The following is a 21870-nucleotide window of genomic DNA, read 5'->3' on the forward strand; positions in this document are numbered from 1 at the left end:
CAGGTGACAAGCAAGCTCTGCTGAGAGGCAAGAGGGTCCCTCTCTAACCAGAAAAGGCTTCCCCTGGTTGTTCTTTGTGTGGCCAGGTTGGCCAGCCAGGCTGCAATTTTGGGATGGATGCTGTGGAAAGGTTTTAGCCCTCAGGGTCCCACAAATGAGGTGGAAAATTTTCATTTAATACATTTTTGCATCTCACACTTCAGGAAAAGCTGCTGTTTCCCATGGATGAGGTGTAATATATACAGTATCTTCTGTGTGTGGTGCAGGGGGATGAGTCATAGTCCTTTGTGACTCTTTGGTCTCAGTGTCTGGCCAGGATGGACTCTGCACCTGCCACTTGGGGCTTTCCTGGCAAGGTGCAGCTCCTCCCAGGTGTGCTTCAGATCTGCTCTTTCACCTTAGTCGCCCTGTGCCCAGTCCCTGATCCAGGAGGATTCGGGTGGGAGACACGTTGCGTTTCCAGCCACACCCCTAGAGATACTGAACTGGGAGACAGTGAAAGCAATACATGCAATCCCAAAGCCACAGTGATAATTTCTGAGTGACTCCTGACCTGTTATCCTTCTCGCCATCTGAGCTTTCTCCTTCACCCCAACAGCATTGCAGATAAAAGGGTTAAGAGCTCACTTGGCCCCCTTGCTCAGAGGAGGGCAGTACCAATGTTGTATCTAGACCCAGTGAGGATATATATAAATTCCCTCCGTCTCTTCAGATCTATTTATAGCACAGCAGGCAGTGGCAAAGGCTCTCCTCAAGGCTTCATCTCCTACAAACAGTCTTCACAGACAGCAGAGAGATAAATTTAGCACACGAGATTTCTTAAAGAGCCAGCAGCTCTGCAGGGCTGCTTGCCTGCCACGCCACAGCCCCCACCCCAACACCCCCCCTGGGGCAGCCCTCTCCTGCAGGTGCTTAGCTCCCTCCTTCTCCCCCCCTTTCCAATTTTCTGTTCAGCTTCACCCATCCTCTCCCCCTTTCTGATCTCTTTTTCTTTCATTGATGTGTTTCCTTTTTTTGCTGGTTAGCCATCTCATCCTCTCTGCTTTCTTGTTATTCTTTTTTTTCCCCTCTCTTTTCTCCCTCTCCCCAGCCACAGGGCTCAGAAGATAAAGCTTTCTTGTTAACAGTTCACTGGTTATGCCTACATAGTAAAAAATGTGTAGCTTGATTAATGCCTTCCAGATGGTTAATTGAAAAAAAGAGGGGGGGAATGCACCAATCTCTCCCCCCTCTTCAGCACTCTGCACAAATACATTGCACAGGAAGAAAACTGCATTGAAGGTTGAGGGGAGCAATAGATTTGAGAAACAGGGGCAGGCAGCCTGGTGATTCCAGGGCAGTGTTGCCAGGCTGTTGATTTGCTCTGTCCCTGCTTCATACCCTCTTCCTTCATCTCTCCCACCCCAAAATTCCCCATCCCAGAGTGCAATGCTCCCTCATGTACATGTAACATACACACACCATGGGCACCGTGCTGCTCAGCCCCCACTCTGTGCTCTGATGCCCCCAAAGCAACACTGACCCTCATTCTCTCCCTGTATTTATTTTTCAGGGGGTGCACACACTTCCCCATGTGTCTCTCATGAATCTTGATCATTCAGTTGGTTGCACAAGAGTGACTCTGTTACCACAGCTATGAACCCATAGGAGCAGAAGGGCCCCGTTGGTGGGGTCTGGCCTTTTGGATTTGGCAGTTCCAAAGTGGGTATGATGGGGGGGTCATGGGTCTGAGGCTGCAAGTAGAATCACTGGGGCAACTCAGGAGGAATGGGGGGTGATAATGTGGTCAGGTATTCTCCATAGGTCATTACTGCTTGATTTAATCAATGTATTTTCTATTTTATGGACATGTGTGGCTGTCTCCCTCTTACTTGCCTCTCCCCTTCCCAGCTGCCTGTAGCTCTGCCCATTCCTCCTTTCTTTGTCTCTCTCAAGGGAGAGACAGAGGAGGAACGCAAATCCCTCCCCACCCCACTAATAGAGATACTGTCTTGCTGATGTGAGTCACGAAGGTTTAAGCCATGCAGCAGAGGGTGAGCTGCATCCAGCCTTCCACCCTGCACACCTCTCACCATGGATCTCCCTGGCTTCCAGGGAAACAGCGGCCCCAAATGCTGCCTGACTTTCACGGCTGCCTTTCATTTCTCCTTTTTTTTTTTTTTTTTTTTGCCTAAGAAAAAACACACAAGTGATTTATTTATTCCCCCCACCCCCTTTCTCCTTTCAGGATCACCACCACGGCTGCTTGCATGATGGACCTGCGGAGGTACCCCCTGGACCAGCAGAACTGCACGCTGGAGATCGAGAGCTGTGCGTATGCCCTGCGCCCTGTGCCCTGCCATGCAGTGTCACCCGGTGTCACCTGCCCCAGCCACAGTTTCCTGCTCATGGGATGCCTCCCAGGGGTGTTATGGGCCACCCCTCCTGGAGGATGTCCCCTGGGGCAGGAACAGGCTCACTCATCCAGACTCCATCCTGAGGGGACCTCGTGGGTGAAATGCCCAGGGAAATGGAGCTCTGGCAGCAGGCTGGGCATTAAATTCACTCTCACCCTCAGGAGGATGATGGAAGTCTTCCTTAGTCCTAAGAAAACCCTGGGAACCTGCCCTCAGTCATGGCTCGGTGTGGGAGGTGGGACCCGAGTCCTCCCACAGTCCCTCCCCAGCTGGATCTTCCCTTGACTCCTATGGAAGCCCCTCCTGCCTGTGCTGGCAGAGAAGGTCCAGCTCTCCCTCATAAAAATGCACCGCAGTGTCCCCACGGGAGCGGTCCAGAGCAGCAGATCTCAGAGTAATGATGATGCAGCTTCAGTGGTGATTATCAGAGAGTCGCTTTTTTCATAAAGAGGTCCCACAGCATCCATGGTTGGAAGGCACCCAGCCCTGCCTGCACCTGGGACCCCCCTTCCCACTGGCTGCTCAGGTTGCTCGGGATGCGGCCATCGCGGTGCTTGGCGTGGCAGGTAATGGGATGTAAATTAGGTCCTGCTGGAGGCACTAATGACGTGTCATTTCTGGCACTCCTTAGCATTTTGAGAATAGTTTACGGTACAACCAAGAAAACAGAAGGCAGAGAATTACCCACAGTTCCCCATGTTGCAATTTTGTTCCTAATGGGACATGTCAAGCCAATTTGTTAGTTGAAGCTGCGTTTCCTTACAATATTTCTAAGATCCACGCAGAGATGAAAAGATTCAATTGTTCCCTTCCTCAGAGCTTTTGTCTTTCAAACACTTGCACATTTGAAATCCACAGGGCTCCATTTTGTTGGCTTCCAAGTCCATACAACTCTGGAATAACAGTCCTTTCATGGCTGACTTAAAAAACAAAGTCTATTTAAAAAAACTCTAAAACAAACCACCCAAATAGCCCTTTTGTGGTGGAGAGGTGCTGGGTTTGTAGCAGTGGGCAGCTGGGTTCTCCTTCTCCACAGCAGCTGGATGCATGTACTTGCAGGAGCTAAGCCAGTGGCTGGCACTGCCTGTTGATCCCTTCCCTCCAACACAAAAAGAGTCCTCAAAAGAGTCCTCACTGAACATACCCCTGCCTAGTTGTGTGCCAGGATTCAGCAAAAACCTTATGAGGCAGGCAGCAAACAGGTTGTTAATCTGACATTTTAAGCTGTCTTATCAATAGGTTATGATATTTCAGTTTGAAATGACTTGTCTTTGTGAAAGTTCTTTTACTTTTTAAAGGCAAAATGGAAATTTGGTTTTCTTTTTAAAGCTAGAAATCAAAGTGAAACATTTATTTTTAGACTGAACAACCTTTTCCTGTAGAATCACTGTTTAAAAATGGCTTCCCAAAAAAAAAATAAAAAGTTTGATTTCATCTTGCATAATGTAATAGTTTAAAAAAAAAAAAAAATACAAAAAAATTGGTGTCCAATACCAGCAAGTCATTGAATAATGGAATAGAGTTAGTTAACTGCGAGGTCTCCTAAAATTAGTTGCTGTAATTTGACATCTTCATTGCCAATCAGGAAGTAAATTTGAAGTCAGTGCTGTTAAATTTGTGGATGATGAAGATAGCAGTCTGCGTGGCTTGCTGGCTGCACATTTGAATACTTCCCAATTTGAATCCATCCAGAATGCATTTGAGCACAGCTAAATGTGGAGGTTTGTGCCTGGGTGCAGGAGCCCAGGCAGGGCTGCCAGGCTGAGAAGCTTGGAACTGTGGTTATCAACTGGGGGACACGATGGGCAGCAGCCCTGAGCACTGCTGCTGGAGGCTTCATAGTAGAGCTCTGGCAGAAAGAGTTGAATCAAACCTTGGTTATATAAACCAGGGGAGCTGTGAGTCAGAGCAGGGGATACTGGTGAGACGGGGAAAGGGGCTGCTCTGCCTCTATTTGGGTTCCGAAATTGAAAAAGGAAGTTGAGAAATCAGAGGAGGTTGGGAAAAGATGCTGAAAAGTGGTTCAAGTGCTAAAGCAGATGTTTTGCAGTGAGAAACCTAAATAGCTCAGTCTGGTTTTTTTTACTGCAAAGGAGGTGGTGAGGTGACTTGTTTACAGGCTAGGTGCTCCTCTGCAGAGGGGGAGTGCTGGCTGGAAAGGGCTTGAGAGCCTCCTCAAAAAATTCAGAACAACCACCACAGAGTCTAAGAGTCTGAGCCAGATGAATTCAAATGTAAAATTGCACATGATGTTTTTAGCTGTGAGAGTGTTTGAGCAGCTGAAATCAATGACTGGGAGGAGTGGGGGACTTGGCTGTTTCTTGCTGCTTTCCACATTTGGTGCTCCGGGAGAGATGCTGCTGCCAGATGCAAATATCAGTTCTTGTGCTCACAGCCGGGGTACTCAAGTCAGTGCAACAGCCTGTGACACCTCAGTTTCTGCAGCAGATGAGATGATAACCTAAAGATCCTGAATCTCTGTGGGCTCGTGGGTGTGAGCACTGTATCACTTACTGCCATGGGAGCAGGAGCATGCAATAGGGAAGGAGGTGGAGCCCTGGCTTAGGTGATTTACACCAGAAGCAGATCTGGCATGACATTTGGAAGATTGTTATTATTTTTTAGCACCCGTGAATAAGCACAGGAATGACTGAGAGTGCATGATGTGGGCTTGAAGACTATACAGTCATCAAATAATTCAGTTTGGGAAGAGACCCCAGGGTGCCTCTAAGTTTAGCCCTAGTTCAAAGCACGGTCAGTTATGAGATCACACCAGGTTGATCAGCCCTTTGTCCTCTCAGGAGCTGCAGGATGACAACCATTCTCAGGGTTCAGCTCTGATTTGGGGTAACCCTTAGACCCTAAGGCTAGAAAGAAGCATTTTCCTCCATGGTATACTGAACAGCTTTTCATTCCCCTGATTCCACTAATACATTGGTGCTAGATTTGGTGGCAGCTCTCCCTAGTGGATGTCAGCCTTGCTGGGTGTTGCTAACCAACTGTCTGCCTGTGGACAGGGCAGGCTGTCATGCTGCAGTGCAGGTCATGAATAAAAGCTTTCTGTAGTTGCAGTACAGGCTCTAAAAGAAGCCTTGCACCATGCCATACCAAAGCCTGTACATATCTTGCTGTTTCTTTACACACAGGTACTCCTGTGCGGCTCTGCACTTAGAATAAGAGGCCACCCCTTGTGCAGCAGCAGCCAAAGAGCTTCAAAACCCAACTTGCCACAAACATTTTGAATTTTCAAGTCAAGAGATGAGTCCTGGCCCACAAGGGCAATGGGCAGGGTTGTGAACATCACACTACTAGGAGAAGAGCTGCATTATTTCATTCCCCTCATTCCCCGTGAGTCCAGAGCAGACTCTGAAGAGTCTTTCTCCTTGTACTGTGGCTTTGAGCTCCTCACCACTTCCAGTCTGTACAACCTTGACTGGCTTGTATACTTCGGGGTTAAAGTAAGAGGCTGTACCCTTGGCTGAGTTAAAAAATCCATTACCCTGAAGCATAAAGATCTTTTCTCCCACTACTGCTCCTTTCAGCCAGCACTTGGTAAAAGCAGCCCCCAGTCTCAGAGATGCTGTCCACTTCCCGACTCCACATTTTGCCTGAAAGTGCTTAGAAGCAGGAGATGCTCTGATACTCAAATTTATTTTCAACCACCGATGTAAATCTTTTTCTCTCTGGGAATTTTTAATACTTAGATGCTCTGTTTACCTAGTCCCCAGCAGAATGCATTGTGTGGTCTCCCCCTTCTGGTAAAGGGAGGCAGTTTTTGAAATGCAAAATGCTGTGTTTGATAGAGGCTTCTGATGCAAAAGCCCCTGTCATGTCAGTCATGGAGATTATGTAGTGCAAGCCGAGGCTTGATAGGCCACCTTGTTCTTCTGAATTCTAGCCAGAAGTGGGAGTTCGGACTAATTTTTTTTCCTCTCCTCCTGGGTACTCTACTGCCAAGCTCAGCTGAAGAAGAAAAGTCAGCAGAGAGGGGCTAAGCTTGCTCTCTGATGCTGTGGGCTTTCCTTTGGATCCTCTTCCAGACCACCTTAGTGATCATGTTGTCAGCTTAATTCTCTCTGTGTGTTTCTTCATCTCTGCAGATGGTTACACAGTTGATGACATTGTCTTCTTCTGGCAAGGAAATGATTCTGCTGTCACGGGGATGGAGGTGCTAGAACTGCCCCAGTTCACTATCATTGAGCAGAGACTGGTCAGCAGGGAAGTGGTCTTCACCACTGGTGAGTCTCGGCTGAAGGAATGTGATGGAACATGCAAACCTTCTGCTGATCAACATCAATGCAGTTGTTCCTCTGATTCAGATGCTGAGGCACTAACTTAGGATCTAGGCTTCAACTTACAATTCTGTTCCTTTGGAAAAGAGGCTTCTTCTGTGCCCACAACACTTTTGGCTGCTTCTCTTGAGAGACTTATAGGATCAGGGTTGTTTTTTTTCTGCAGTTGTTTTCATTTCTTAGTCAAAACACCAACTGAGCTCAAAACAGAACCTCTTTAGAAGGTTCTTAGCCTTTACCTTATTTTTGTATGCTTTGCAACTGGCTCTCAAAGCTAATGCAGGTGCAATAATAAGCAGAAGAATATATCCATTGAAAAGCAAGGGGTCTATGAATTGATGCAAACCCATCTGTACACGGCAATAAAAAGATCGGAGACAATACCCTGGATGATTCAGATACGGCCAGTTGGAAAGTTGGAGAGGCTTGGATTTTGATTGCTGTCTTCATTTTGATCTGGCATGGAGCTGACTGCCAGAACAGTGTGCCACACACCTGTTAAACAGGACCATTTTTGAAATGCTGTGAAATCACATCCAGAGTCTGTATCAGCAGTGGTGGCAGATGGTGGTGTTGTTACAACAGTGCTTTGGGGGCATGCTGGGAGAAGGGTACCATTGCAGTGGTAATCTAGAGACCACAACAAGATGCAGTATTTCTCCAAAAGAAGTTTGCAGTCTAAATAGGTAAGACCTTCAAAAAAAGGCTTGTGTTCAAGCTGCACATAATGGTGAGAGAATGTAACCTCCTTTTTCCCAGTCTTCCCCCCTTGATCATTAAAGACTGTTGTTCTCTTGTTGCTTTAGCTGCCAACTCATGATTACACCCATTTTTCAGGCTGCTGCATTGCCTAAGGGATGGAGGTAGGAAGGAGGAATGACTTTTTGGACTTTAGTTCACAGCAATGAGAGAGGTCATGTTTTGTCCCTGTGAAAATGACCCTGCTCCAGTGGAAGCACAATAAAAGTACTTATTGTCCTCTCTATCCTCATTAGGTTTTCTTGAAGATGAGGAGAAATTTACAACTTGGAAAAAAACAAAAGACCTCCAGATTAACTCACAGTACTCTATTTGCATATGAATTTGCCCAGGCTGACCATAACCCATTTTTAGAACGGCATGGGGAAAATATGATTCAGATCTTCATTGCTGTTTGGAGGAAAAGCTACCACTTGAAACAATGGAAAATCATCTCACTGCATCCAGATATAGGGTTAAAGTCTCTTGTGTAAACCTGTATCAAATTGGCACATACCATAATGGCAATTTCAGCACTGAACAGACATTATCCCATGATGTCTGATATAATAACATAACTTATGTAGAGTTTCCTCTCTTGTTCTGAGCCAACTGGGCAGACTCTGAAGAGCCCCCTCCAAAAACGATGAGTCTGCAAAACCAAATGAAGAACAAAAGACAAACTTCCCATTATCCCTGCCTCTTGAGAACATTTTCCCAATAAAATTTCAATTCCTAACCTAAGTTCTTACTATAAATACAACCTTACCCTCATCTCCAACATCACCTCCCTTGAATTTCTTATTGACAGGGTCATATCTGCGCTTATCCTTGAGTTTCCGGATTAAGAGGAACATTGGTTACTTCATCCTGCAGACTTACATGCCATCTATTCTCATCACCATCCTGTCCTGGGTCTCCTTCTGGATCAATTATGATGCTTCTGCTGCACGGGTGGCACTGGGTAAGTACTTTGTCATTTTATGTTGGAGAAGGTGGCTTTTTGAGGGACATCAGCTAGGACAGCTCTTAGAAAGAAAACACCTTTTAATAAGGTAGTAGCTAAGCAAGATATGTGGGCCCATCAAACCTGTTGTCACAAATGAAGAAAATGTTTTCTGAGAACAAACTTTAAATTTTCAGCCCAAAGAGTTAGGTTGTGGGTTTGTTGTTTTTCTTTTCATTCAGAACTATCAGTACTCCCCAACCTTGAGTCTGTATTACGTGAACCAGTAAAAGTCCTTTCTGTGGGTACAAAGTTATAACAAAAGCATGAATGGTCACAGCATCTCAGGTATGTGAAACTCTGACATACTGTGAGGCCTCCAGTTCCTTCAATCTGATTTGGGCTTGTTTTCTTAAGAAGAGAGTCTGGACACCTCTTGGTCAACAGGTGTTCCAGGACCAGTTCGTTGGATGATAAATGCTGGGTGGCCAAAGAGTATTAAGAATGGTGTGTGAATGGCTGAAAGATGAAAAAATAAGTTATATGATAAATTATTTTTGGCCTAGAACTTAGGCCAAATACAGACATTTTTGTAGCTGAAGACCTTCATAACCAAGGTAAATATGGTACAGCAGTTAAAGTTGAAGTTCTTTTTAAGCACATGCTCACCTGAATACAAATGTTTCCTATAAGAAGAAAAAAGAATGTGGTCTTTTGGGCAATAGAAGGGAAGTGGGGGTGGATTGCAAATGAGGATTTTGAAGAAGGAAGAAAGGGGAGATGGCTGGTGTTTGAGACCAGGGCTGTGTGGTGTGATAGAAAGTTCAGAGGCAATGGAGCACAGGTAGAGGCTGGGTCTTGCAGAAAAGTTTGGGGGCTTAAATCACTTCTAGGAGAAGACAGAGTTTGAGAAGATTCAGAGGAGGAATGGTTTGTCCAAAGATGTAAAATACATTATTTGTGCTTGGAGAAGCTGGAGGTGGGAGACAGGGAAGGGACAAAAAGAACGTGGTAAATTTAAAAAGTGGCATTGACAAGAGTAGTTGAGAGAAGAAAAAGAGGCCATGGCAGACATTGCTGGCACAGTGAAAGTGCAAGCAGAAGGGTGGACATAAGATGCACAGCTGTTGAATTTCTGCTGACATCTGGATTCAAAGGAGAAGGCAGAATAAAAACATTGTAGATCAAATCTGGAGCAGCTCCCCCTAAACTGTTCCTGACAGCTCTCTATCTGACCCTTGCAATTTGTCCAGTTCTTATGGAGAATTGGAGAATATTCTAGTCCCTCTTTCTTTGCCCCAGATTTCTGTGTATTTAGATTAAATACATTGTCTAAATATAGACAATGTAATATATTGTGTGTATATAAATACATACAATTCTGTTTATTGAAGACTATCAGATTTTTAAAACTTGTATGAGGAATAACACTGAAGACATGATAAAGGTGAAGGGGAAACAGGACAATCAGATGTCCAGGATGTGCAGACAAGTTTGAGAACCATCACTGTAGAGAAAGAGCTAAAACCAGAAGAGCAAATTAGGGTCATGGGTATTAAAACAGCTGCCACCACAGAGAGGAGAGGATGGAGGAGGGACACTCGAAGAAATGGAAATCAGCAAAGGAGTAAGAAAAGCAGGACAGCTGAGCTAGAGAAGCAGAAAAAGAAGACTAGGTTGAAGAGGAAAAGTTGCTGCCCCCAAAAGAAGCATGAAGGCTCATTGCTCTCTTTTTGAAGCTGGCAGAAGACTGGTCAGAGAGACAGATCTGAGGCCACTCTGACAGTCCAGAGAGGGGAAGAGGCTGAGAAGAAATGAATGAAGAGGATTGAATGTAAGAGTTTTCATGGTGCACTAGGTTCTTGGAGACTGAGTAGATGAGGAAAAAAGGTGTTCAGTGAGACCAAAAGATGTTTGTTTAAGATGCAGAGAATATGAGTAAGGCTAAAAAGCAGGGGTGTGAGAACCATGGAAGGAGTGTGTATGATGGTAATTTAAGTAGTGAGTGGTAAAGCTGGTGAGAGGAAGGTGGGAATTGATGGGGTCAAGGACGTAGATGGTCTATAAAGCAGGCAAAAAAAGAGAGCACCATGAAGAGGGAGCCTCTTCACTCCTGCTCCTATTCATGGCACTGAAAAGATACAGCAGGTTATAAATTAATGGCAAATATACTGAGGCATTCAGTAGCTCCCAGGGAAGCCCGATGAGTTCATGCAGTAAAGAAAAAGGAAGAAGATGATGTTGAGAGATTGAGAGTAAAATTGAGTATTTCCTACCATATTGAGAAAAAGAGAGATCAGGGAGGACTTAAAGAACCAAGATCCAGAGGATGTCCATCCCTGTCATCCTGATGATACCCCCAGCTTTGATGTTTTCTCCCATTGTTGTCACCTGGTTTATTGTCTGCAGTAATTTGTCCTGGGCAGCTGGGCTTAGAATACTGAAAATTTTCTTTGCAGTTGCACTGCTCCCATCCTTCCTGAGGTTGTCCAGCTGGGAGGAGGGATGGGGAAGCTGAGAATGGCATTTCAGGAAACCATTGCACCTCAGTAACAGAGCACCTACCCTCTCCTTACAGGGGTCACCACGGTACTCACAATGACTACCATCAACACCCACCTGCGGGAGACTCTCCCCAAGATCCCTTATGTCAAGGCTATTGATGTTTATCTCATGGGCTGCTTCGTCTTTGTGTTCCTGGCCCTCCTGGAGTATGCTTTTGTCAACTACATATTCTTTGGGCGAGGCCCCCGGCAGCAAAAGAAACAGAGTGAACGGATCAGCAAGGCCAACAACGAGCGCCACCGTTATGAGGAGAAGAGGGTGAGAGAGCAGGTTTGTCCCCTTCTTTCCTTGTGACAGGAGAATCGCCTTGTGACAGGACTCACCACTGTTCATTCAGTTTTGGGTGAGCTGTGGAGCAGCCTTTCTCCTCATCATGACAGATGAGCTCCAGTTCCCCTGTCTGGTGATTACTGGGAATTTTTTCTCCTTGATCATTTTGTCATCATCCTCAAGCCTGTCTCATCAGGACCAGCCTCTTGCACAGAGCAGGTGTACCCAAAAGTACCCCTGTGGCTTTTGGCCCAATGGTGTTTGCAGAATCACACTACTCTGCCCAAGTGTTTGCTGTGAGCACATGTGGCTGGTTCTTCTACCCCAGCATCAGCGGACAACATTTTCAAATGCAGAAGTACAGGTTCAGAGCTAACAAATGACCCAATCAGAGGTATTGTTACATAGAAAACAGTTCAAAATCATCCTTGATGGGGTGGCCCTGCGTGCATTGTGCACAAGACATCCTCGGTACCTTTCTCTCTGTCTTCCCTGTTCTAGGTTGACCCTTACGGTAACATCCTCCTCGGCACTCTGGAGATGAACAACGAGCTGCTGACCACGGACATGATGAGCAGCGTTGGCGACTCTCGAAACTCTGTCATGTCCTTTGAAGGTTCAGGAATCCAGTTCCGCAAGCAGCTGGCCTCTCGGGATGGGTTTGGTCACCACCCAACCCTGGACCGCCACGTCCCGCTGACCCACCACGCTGCAGCCCGCAACCGCGCCAACTGCCGCCTCCGCCGGCGGTCGTCGAAGCTGAAGCTCAAAATCCCAGACCTGGCAGATGTCAGCACCATTGACAAGTGGTCACGAATCATTTTTCCAATCACCTTTGGATTCTTCAACCTTGTTTACTGGTTGTACTATGTAAATTGATGCCTGCAGCCTCCGAGAGAGATAGGGACAGACACTCAGACAATGACAACACAGGAGTGTTGTGGTCTTTTGGGTTTGGGTTTTACTCTTTACTATCATTACCATTTATTCCTTTGAGTCATTAGATTTCTTCTAAGCTTACTTTTCTCTTTTCAGCACATGTAGAACCACAGAGTGTGGGGGGACTAAGGGAGAGAAGGGTGTATGGGAGGGGCTCTGGTTTGGGGGAGGGATGTTTGTCTCAATTTTGGTTTCCTGCTGTAAAAAAACAAACAAACACGAAAACCCAAAAACAAAAAAAAGGGGAAAAAAAAGAGAAAATACAGAAAAAAAAGAAAAAAACAAAAAAAAAACCACAGAAAAAAAGAGAAGTTTTTAAAAAGGGGGGAGGGATATTTAAAGACATTGAGTGAAAAACTGATGGGGGGATAGGTTATCTTTGGCTGTGCTCACTAATGCTCTATCCTCACTTCCATTTCACTACTGAATTTCATCTTTCTCTTCTCAGTCTTTTTTTTTTTTTAATCTGTCTTCTGTCACTGCTCTTAACCCCTTCATGTTTGTTCTTTCATGGATTCATGAAATGCTGGGGGTTCATTCTCATGCTGTGAGATTTCTCTTTCATTTTTCTCTCTCCCTCTCTCTTGCTTACAAGCCTAAAAGAATCTTTTAAACCAACAAATAAAAATATTTATTTTGGAAGAGCTGGGAAGGGGGGAGGACAGGGCAATTCTTTGGGAGGGAAGGGGCAATGTGGGGTTATGGGAGGGGGGAGGAGGGAGCTTATCAGAAACAAAGGCACATTTGCAAATTGCCTTTTTCCACCTTCAGGAGTTTGCAAGCTGTTTTTCCTGGTGTGAATGGGGGGGTGTGTGGGGCACATCTGTGCGTGCGTATGTGAACATGTATGTAGATACGGGTGTGTGTGCGTGTGCAAGCATGTTTTCCGGGGAGGGGAGCTGGGGAGGGGGGTTTTGTAATGTCTTTTGTAGAAAGAGAACACAGATGACATAAAACTGGCAGTGTTCTGGGGGGAATAGCAGGGGTTTGTTTGCTCATGGCAGCTTTGAATGGTTGGAGATCCGACTCCCGTCTTGTGTCCCAGAGACAGAGCTGGGGAAGCAGATTGTGCAAATATATACTCGCTGAGGAAGGAGAGGACTTTGGGATCAGCAATGGGACAGTGCTGCTGTACACTGCTGGCTTCTGAGCTTTAGTAGAGTAAGCTGATTTAGTCCTGAAAGGAGAGGTTGTTCTTAATCATTCCCACCCTGCATCTTTCTTACTGAGTTTGGGGAGAAAAGCAGTTGCAGGACTGAAATCTCCACCCTTCTCCCTCTCTGCCTGTTCCTTGTGCTGAACAAGGGACTTCCCACTCCAGCCCACTGAATGACCACAGCCTAGGGCAAGGTGCAAGGAAGGGTGGATGTTGTTTAACTTTGTTGTGGTTCAGAATGAAAAAATCTGAAAAAGTTAACTGTCCCCTTTCCTAAGTAGTTCAGAAAGAAATGGTGGGCTGGCTCCCTCTGATCTGTTCTGCTTCTAGCAGGCCTTGCTTTATGTCTGCTAACACATGTAGAATGTAGAGAAGAGCACACTGTGTCCCTTCTTGCAGAAGATGTAGGATGCAGTAGAGTTCCATGGAGCACCATCCTGCTGGAAGACAATGATCTTCAAAGGCTGGGCAGGGTGAAGGTTGCGATGAAAATGCTGAGCTTGTCAGTGCTTGTGGAAGCCCCCAGGTCAGTAGCAGCTTCCACCCACAGGCACTCATTTTAAAGGTTCAGAAGGGTAATGGCCTTGGACAGCAAGGTCGGCTTTTTCCAAAGGAGCCAGTGACATTCAGGAAAATCACTGAATTATTGGCCACTTTGGCAATCACTGATGATTGAAAATCTCCCTTATATTAATAAAAGCCATGAAGATACTAAATTCACAAGTGCAAAACTTTAACCCCAGGGTCATTCTGCCATTCCTGGAGTAAGGACCAGAACCTTGTTCTTACCTGATGGAGGTTTTTACATGTCAGATACAGATACACACACACACTGCCTTGAATCCAGCCATCCCCTTATCTTCCTTTTCTCTCGATTCCCATTGCTTGATGGAGCAGAGTGATCCCCTGAGACCAGAGAAACTCCTGTTTTTCAGGTGACAGATGCACCTAATGCACATCTGCTCATTCACTAATTTATGTCTGTACAGTGTTAGAAAAATGTGAATCACTGCAGGCCTGACAACTCATGAAAAGTTTTGCCTTGACTGCAATGAAGTAGGATCAGGGCTCATCAGAGTAAATAAGTTTTGTTATTTTTATAACAGGAATGTGTCTTATGCATTTTCCACTAATAGAATCCTCTGCAAAAAAGCAGAGCATCCATCCTTTTCAGTCACCCCTAATCTCTGTCTCCCTCTCTCATGTTCATGCATGCACACATTTCGTCCAGGCCTCCCTGCACTCACCAAGGTTTTAGCACAATTGTTAAATCAGGCTTAGATTCCCAGCTGCCCTGCAGAACAGCCTTTTGCTGGTTTCCACATTCAAGAGCACTGCTGTGGAAAACAAATTTTTCAAATGTTATTGCAGTTTATGGTCTAGATGGGTCTGTATAGGAATAAAAGTCTGAAGACTGAATGGTGCTGGGTGATAGGGCTGGGGTTGGATTGGGTGGTTTTGTTTACCTGATAGGCAGGAAATTCAAGCTTGGCCAATGGAGAAAATTACACCTTCTAGTGGGATTCAATTTGGAAATAGCCTTTAAATGTTTTAATAGAAATAATAAACTTATGGTTTATGATATCAGCCGTATAATGTAGGTGGATATTTCTATGTCAGATGACTGCAGTTCCCAGATGGAGACTGCCTATCAGCAGGTTCAGTTTTAAAGGGAGTCTAACCAGCTGATTGATGAGTAAATAAAATATCTAAACACCTACCCTTTATATATGTGATTGCAATGTAAAGGGTGGTCAGAATGATAAAAGTGAAAAAGAAAGGCTGTTACAAGAAGCCTACTAAGACTGGAGGGAGAACAAATGGCCATATGATAAGAAACTATGAAGAAGAGGGAGATGACTCAGGAACTCCGGTAATTTGATAGTTGTATTAGAAGCCTGACAAACATGGGGCAGCAGTTAGGCACCTGAAAGCTCTCCTAGCTGGTCCCAAAGACTGGCAGGGGCAGGAGCACACAGATGATGCAAAACCACCCTACGTTCTTTGCTGCTCGGGTGCTGCACCCCACATCAAGTAGGGTCCTGAATGACTGCATCCAGTACCCTGCAGGTACAGCCCAGGTCCTCCAGCACCTGAAGATCAGGCACAGGGAGGCCTGAGTTTAGTATTTGCGTCCAGAGATTGGGCCCAAAAGTTCACTATGACAATCCAAAAGCTTTCCAGGGATTAAGCACTGCTCAGCTGATTTCTTCACTTGCTGGGACTGGGAGCCAGACTCCTTTGCTGCTGCCTTGGTTCTCAGTTGGCTGGGTTCTCTTTCTTATCAGGAACCATCCATGTTTCTCTCTTTGAATGTTTCTGACTTGGTATTACCAGGTCAGCTTTACTTGATCGAGTCAGTATATCGAGACATCTGGACTATTTGGTCCTACACAATAATCTTTGCCAAAGAGTGTGTGGTCAGGACTTTTCCAAAGTTCAGGAACTGCCTTATAATTACTGATGATGGGGCAGAATGCTGGAGAGCAACTGTGTGTCCTGTAGGTTGGATGAGCAGTAGAAATGTGTTCCCCTACAGGGACAAAGGAAGAATGCTGAGGGCCTTTGGAAATGCCCTCCTTCAGAACCAAGGTGGCAACTCCATTTTCCCCCTCTATAGTCCACTCTTTAGAAAAGCGACAAAGCCACATCAAGTTTTGAGGTCCAGCAGTCCAGAAAGGTGGTAGTGGAAGGAAAAAAAGGATTTTAATCATACTCAAGGCTTAGAGGATTCAAGCCGTGACACACAGGAGGAAAGAAAAGACATGAACCTCTTGTTCAGTGGGTATTATACCCACTTATATAATTGTTTTGTATACTTACATGTGTTTTCTTGCAAAGACGGAGGGGATTTCCATGCTGCAGCTTGTGTGCCAGCTGCTGTCCACCTTTTCTTCATGAAGGAAGAGCAATGAGGAAAGGGGGGAGGAAAGGTCCAAAGTAGAGCCTCTTCTGACTTTTGCTATGGTGGTGCAGGAGGCAGTTCTGGTTGGAGCTTGGTTGGTTTGCAGGTTGGGGAAGGATTGCTGCTTGCAGGGTCATGTTCTTTACCACAGACTGTAACGTGAGCATAAAGGATAGTCCAGACTGAGGGAGCTAAGCTGGGGGCAGAATATTTTGCATCTTCCCATTCATAACAGCCTAAGACAGCCATGTGGAGGAGGAGAAGAAGGAGGAAATATAGGAATGAAATCTCTCTCAGGATATACGTGGCCAATGCAACTCTTGCATCATTTTCTGATATGTACAGAGCTGTCACTCAGGGACCTTTAGGAACTAGGACCTTGGGACTGTAACCCTACCTGTCCTCCTCCTATCCCTTCTTCACCTTGAGTGTTAAGAATGAAGATAGAGAGAGTGAGAGGGAGAGCAAAAGAGGAAAATAAGATCCCTGGTAGCAAACCCCTGTTATTCCATGGGTGGAAGTAAAGCTTGGATTACTAAGGTAAAAAGAAAATGTATACCTTTATATTCATGTCTTCAAGCGTAAACCAGCCCGTAGTGTATATAGGATAAGTTCACAGTGCATGAAACAAACAGGACTGTAGGTCTTAACTGGCATCCAGCTTTCTTGCATGCACATCTGACACCACGCCAGCAGCTTATGTCTTGCAAATAAGTAGGGAACCTGCCAAGGCTTGGCACTTCCTCCGTCCAATGGACAGCACATCCACTTCCCAGAAACAGGGCCATGCAGGGAACTGATCTGGCCAGTCTGTTTGACCAGATCTGCCCCAGAGGCTCTGACAGAAGGAGATAAGAGGTGGGGGAGGGAGTTGGTTTTGTTCTCTTTTTTGTGGGGAGGAGGAGAGGGTTTTCAATCTCTGAGCTGTTATCAGGCAGATGATAAACCCTCTAGAGCCACAGACTAAAGGACTGTGGCTTCAGCGAAGGTGGTTACTGAAATCCTAATGGAGAGGATGGGATGAGGAAGGGGTTGTTGTTGGGACAGAGCTGTATCTGCAGAGGAACAAGTAAGGGAGAGGTGGAATAAATGTATGTGCAATACAATAGGTTTGAAGGAACTAGAGCACTGAAAACTGGGGACCTCCACTGAGTCAGTCAGGCTGGGTGCAGCTGCAGGCAGCACTCAAGGAAACCCAGCCATGGCAGAAGTCCCTGGTGGGCAGAGACCACAGCCTTTGGGAGATGGTGAGGTCAGGAATGGGGAACATAGAGGGAGAGTCACAGTGCTCTGCCATCAGTATGAGCTCAGTCCCTTCAGGCACAGACAATCATTTGCATCTGGACAATGTTGCAGGAGCTGGGTTGGGATGTGCAGGGGAGTGATGGCTGTGCCAAGCTGGAGCAGCAGCTGAGCTCTACCCTGGTGTCAGAAAGCAGAGCCAACTGGGCAACTAATGCCACCAAATGCTTTCCTGGAGATGAGTCTGGGCTTACCAAGAAGGGTGGGATGTCTTTACAGTAGACATAGAAATTGAGTTGGGGGTATGGATTGGGTGACAGATGTGAAACCTGTGTGTTGGAAGCAGGACCTAACACAGATGCTGGGAGAGAAGAAGGGTGGGAGGGAGGGAGGGAGGGAGGGGTGCAGAGACTGGGAAGGAGAAGATGTATATAGTGTTGGGGCTTGGGTTTTATTTTTAATTTGATTTTTGTTTGGTTTTGTTCTTTTTTTAACAACAACAAAAAAAGATGTTTGATTTCTAATGTCTTGATGTAAACCAAATAAAAATGGTTCTGTACATTCAGAAGTAAAGAACAGCTGAAAGGTGACAAGTGTAATAAAGAAGCATTGTCCTTCAGGATGATATGATAATGTATTTCCCCAGACGTTTCCCACAGGGGTTGGAGGGCAAACCTGTGCCTGCCAGGACCTTAGGACTGGCTCCCTGATCCACCTCCAAGTGCAGTGAAGAAGAGGTGGGCAGTAGAGGTGGAAGTGATGGTATGTAAGGAACTTTTCAGTGTTTGATCCCACCATCCCTGAGGCCGAGGAAGGAAGCTGTGTACCCTAATCTCGTGGGAACATGGTCTCTTCCTGGAGAGCTGAACTGCACTATGCCTTACTGTATCTTGGGATGTAGTGAAGGGGGTGAAGACTGTATCAGGTATCATGTGCATAAATTAAATAATGCAGATGGAGTAAAGGCAGTAGTCTCTTGTTTGAGAAGCTGTTGTTGCTACTGCTTTCCACCCTGTGTCTAGGGTGGCAAGTGTTAGGAAATGTCCAGTTTTAGTGGCTATTTGCCTTACAGAGGCAGATTCTTCAGCAGAAATTCAGAAGGTCTGAAGTACAAACAAGTGGGCTCAAGTGTAGGACATTGATTGAATTTGAACCTAGGGACACCTGGTTTCCACGCAGCTTCCTGTCAGCAGAAGTGAGTGATGGAGAAGGTGAAGGATGATGATGGTAGTAGGTCTGAGACATATGGGTAACCCTCTGTGTTCCAATTCATCTTTCTCTGGACTAGGAGGAGTGTCAGGAGTAAAAAGTGGTATGAGAAATTGCCTGTCTGTCTTATGTTTAATGTTTGGAAAAGAAAAGGACCATCTGTGGCTTCTTTCTGCAGTTGGGCCAAGGAGTGTTGTGTTGTTTGTGTTACTGCAGTGAGGCTAAAAGTTAAAACCAAAAACTATATGTGGAAGGCAGACCTGAGGGAAGTCTCAATCCTGTTAGGAAAGGCCATTCTTCAGCAATAAGGCTTGTCTCCACTGCAACTGCCACTGCAGCAGAACGGTGCAGCCACGCAGCCCTGACTGAGCCATTTCTGCTGATGAGCAGGCCAAGGAGGACTGGTGGGTAAGCAAGGACAGGTGGTTGCAGAGACAAAACCAGGAGTTGTGTGAGCATGAGCTCCCAAATGTTGTTGTGCTCCAGACTAGAAAACCCTGAAACAAAATGTGATCCCTTGCTTCAAGAAGCTTATGGTGTCACCATCCCACTCTGGAGACAATGGACTCCCGTGTTCAGCTCCATGCTGTGGCTGCCTTCTCCTGTCTGAGACAGCCAGGACTTGCCAGTGCCACAGGCAGAAAGCACTTACAGAGGAACACTGAATGTGTATATGACAAAGTGGGGAGATCAGAAGTTGTATTTATGATACAGGGATGCACATTTGATTGTTTGCACAGGCTGAGTTGGCATTTATACTGATGGACTTTTCCCCTAGAAAGGATGAGGTAGCATAGTGGTGAGTAATGTTATTTTTTTGAAAAGAGTGACAATTTCTCCTCCAGGATGTCATTTAAACAGTAAATCAGTATTGGTTGGTCATCTATAAAAAGCTAATGTCTCCCAGCTCTCAGAGCTATGCCAACGTGGGGCAGTTCCAGGGTTCATTGCCATATTCAGTTAGATACTGGGTCCAGGTCTTATCTGGGAACCTTGTAGAGCATTCAGGGGACAGAGTGTCCAGGCAGAAGGGTCAAAGATCTTTTCCTTCACTATCTCACCTCTTTGGGCATATCTTGGACCACAGTGTGCTTCACTGGATGTTCCACCACGTGGCTCTCACTGCCCAGCTGCACAGATTGCCGTGGAACTGGTGAGCCTGGTGTGGAGGGCTTGGGGACAGGAATATACTGATTGAACAGGAATATAGCTTTTTCTAATGCAGATTTTGGGTTGTTAGAGATCTCACCAACCTCATGCCCCACAAATTTGGAGACAGACAGAAGGGAGACGTGTCCCAGAGACACACAGAGAGAGACTGGGCAGAAACCCATGAGTTTCAGCCCCAGCCAAGGCTAGGTGATGGTGAAAGAAGAGGTTAGCAAGGGAGGTGAGGTTGCCCCAACCTTCCCTTCTCCCTTGCTTCTCACTGAAGCAAGAAAGGGACAGGCAAAGCAGAGAAACATGGTAGGATTAAACCCACCCAGTGCCCCAGTCCAGCAAAGCCCCATCCCTTGCCCAACTCTGAGCACAGGTGCAGTCCTGATGACTGCACATCTGCTTAAAATCATGTCTGGATCCAACAGCTTCACTGGGTTGGGCCCAATGTGCTTGACAGACCAAAAGGGAAGATTCTTAGTGAGAAACCCCCTAGAAAAACTCATCTGTTGTCACAGATAAGAGTTTTTAACATCTGGAAAAATGAATAGCTACGTCCTGGAGAAGAAAATGGAAAAACTGAGAATAAAGGAGATCCTGAAGAGTTCCCCAGAAAAATCCCATCTCTTGGCAGGCACACATGACCCTGGTGGCAGGATCATTGTCTAGTCTGTGGTATTTTTTCTTTCCATTGCCTAGCATGTCATAATACTGTTTCTTTGTGTGAAATCATGTCCCCTTTCTGAAGAGAAATTAGTTTCTGAAGGACAAACGCCCATTCATGATGTACCCACCACAGGGATGCTGTACCAAGAGGTATGAAAGCAAAGATTAGACCTCTAAGGCTGGGGTATCCTTCCTGGGAAAATCTAGACTATTTATACCAATGTATCATCCTCTCAAACTGCACCCATCCATTTTCTCCTCCAAGATGAAAAAGCTGCAATATCATCTCAAACTGGGAACATTTTATGTGTCCTGAAAGTCAGACAAACAACTAAGTGAAAGCAATGACAGCAGGACAGGGAGATGACTGGCAACGTACACTATCCAAGGGACTGCTGTGAACCATCCTGACATACTCTGAGAGGCTGCATTGCATCCTGTACAGCATCACCAAGCAAAACAGAAAAACAGCAACACAAAAAAAAAAGAAAAAAGAAAAAAAAAAAGGAAAAAAAAGCAGAAACAAAAAAACCAGAACAAAATACCCATTTTTATGATCTTTAATTTGCATTTTCTGCATGAAATAAGACCTTGATCCTTGTCTTTTTTCACAAAAGCAGATTCTGCTTTAACTAATGTAAAAAAGAAAAAAAAAAAAGAAAAAAAAAAGACAAATAATGTTTCTAGCAAAGTGATTTAGATGTAGAAATTTTTGTAAAAAAAAAGGGGGGAGGGGGGGGAAGAAAAAAAGAAGGGAAAAACAACAAAGAAATAAAATAAAATTACTTAAAGAGCCATCTTTGTCTACTCCAGAGGTGGGAAGGTGTGATTGGTGGGTGGCACTTTCTGCTCTCAGAGATGTCCTGTGTCAGTGGGAGAGATGGCAGAGCCCACCCTGAGCCATGGGAGGGCTCCCAGGAAGGGTTTGCTCACCAGTCACTGCCGGGTGCTTTCAAAAACTGTCTCCTTCATCTTTTTCTTTTTTAGCAAGAGTGCAGAGGAGGGCAGCAGGGAGGGTGGGAAGGGGCAGGGAGAGCTGCCTTGGGTTTATGTTGAGGTTTTGTTTGGGGTGTTTTAGTTCCTGCAGTGACAGTTTTTGAAAGGTGATGATGAACAAAAGTAAAGAAAAGAACTAACTTGAAAACAGTTTACAATTTTGTACAAACCATTATGAATACTAACAACAGATGTTTTCAAAAATGGTCCATGCCAGTGCCAAAACATTGTAATGTGTACATTAATTTCTTTTCCTTTTTTCTTTATTTTTTTTTCTTTTTGAAAAAAAGGTGTGAAAACACAAAAAATATTTCTTTTTTTTTTTTTTAACAAATGCTGTATGTGGACATAAATGTACTTGAACACTGTTAATTATTCATTGGTTAGGAAAC

At 45.4% G+C, this 21870-nt stretch overlaps 1 protein-coding gene across 3 annotated transcripts in view; it reads left to right on the forward strand.

Annotated features, from left to right (window-relative positions):
- The window catches only part of GABRQ (gamma-aminobutyric acid (GABA) A receptor, theta), a 72065-nt gene extending 59750 nt beyond the window's left edge, over positions 1 to 12315 (forward strand). For 2 of the 3 annotated variants that reach the window (XM_009997090.1, XM_009997091.1), the window contains 5 exons: positions 2228 to 2310; positions 6497 to 6634; positions 8238 to 8390; positions 10951 to 11195; positions 11709 to 12315. In XM_009997090.1, the coding sequence (XP_009995392.1) occupies positions 2228 to 2310; positions 6497 to 6634; positions 8238 to 8390; positions 10951 to 11195; positions 11709 to 12086 (997 nt within the window). In that variant the 3' untranslated portion in view covers positions 12087 to 12315. Of the gene's footprint in view, positions 1 to 2227; positions 2311 to 6496; positions 6635 to 8237; positions 8391 to 10950; positions 11208 to 11708 lie in introns of all 3 variants that reach the window. The other variant, XM_009997089.1, reaches the window with a different exon arrangement.
- Positions 12316 to 21870: the final 9555 nt, after the last annotated feature.

The sequence above is a fragment of the Chaetura pelagica genome, unplaced genomic scaffold, assembly GCF_000747805.2.
Source record: "Chaetura pelagica isolate M959 unplaced genomic scaffold, ChaPel_1.0 scaffold344, whole genome shotgun sequence".
In the NCBI taxonomy this organism is placed as follows: Eukaryota; Metazoa; Chordata; class Aves; order Apodiformes; family Apodidae; genus Chaetura; species Chaetura pelagica.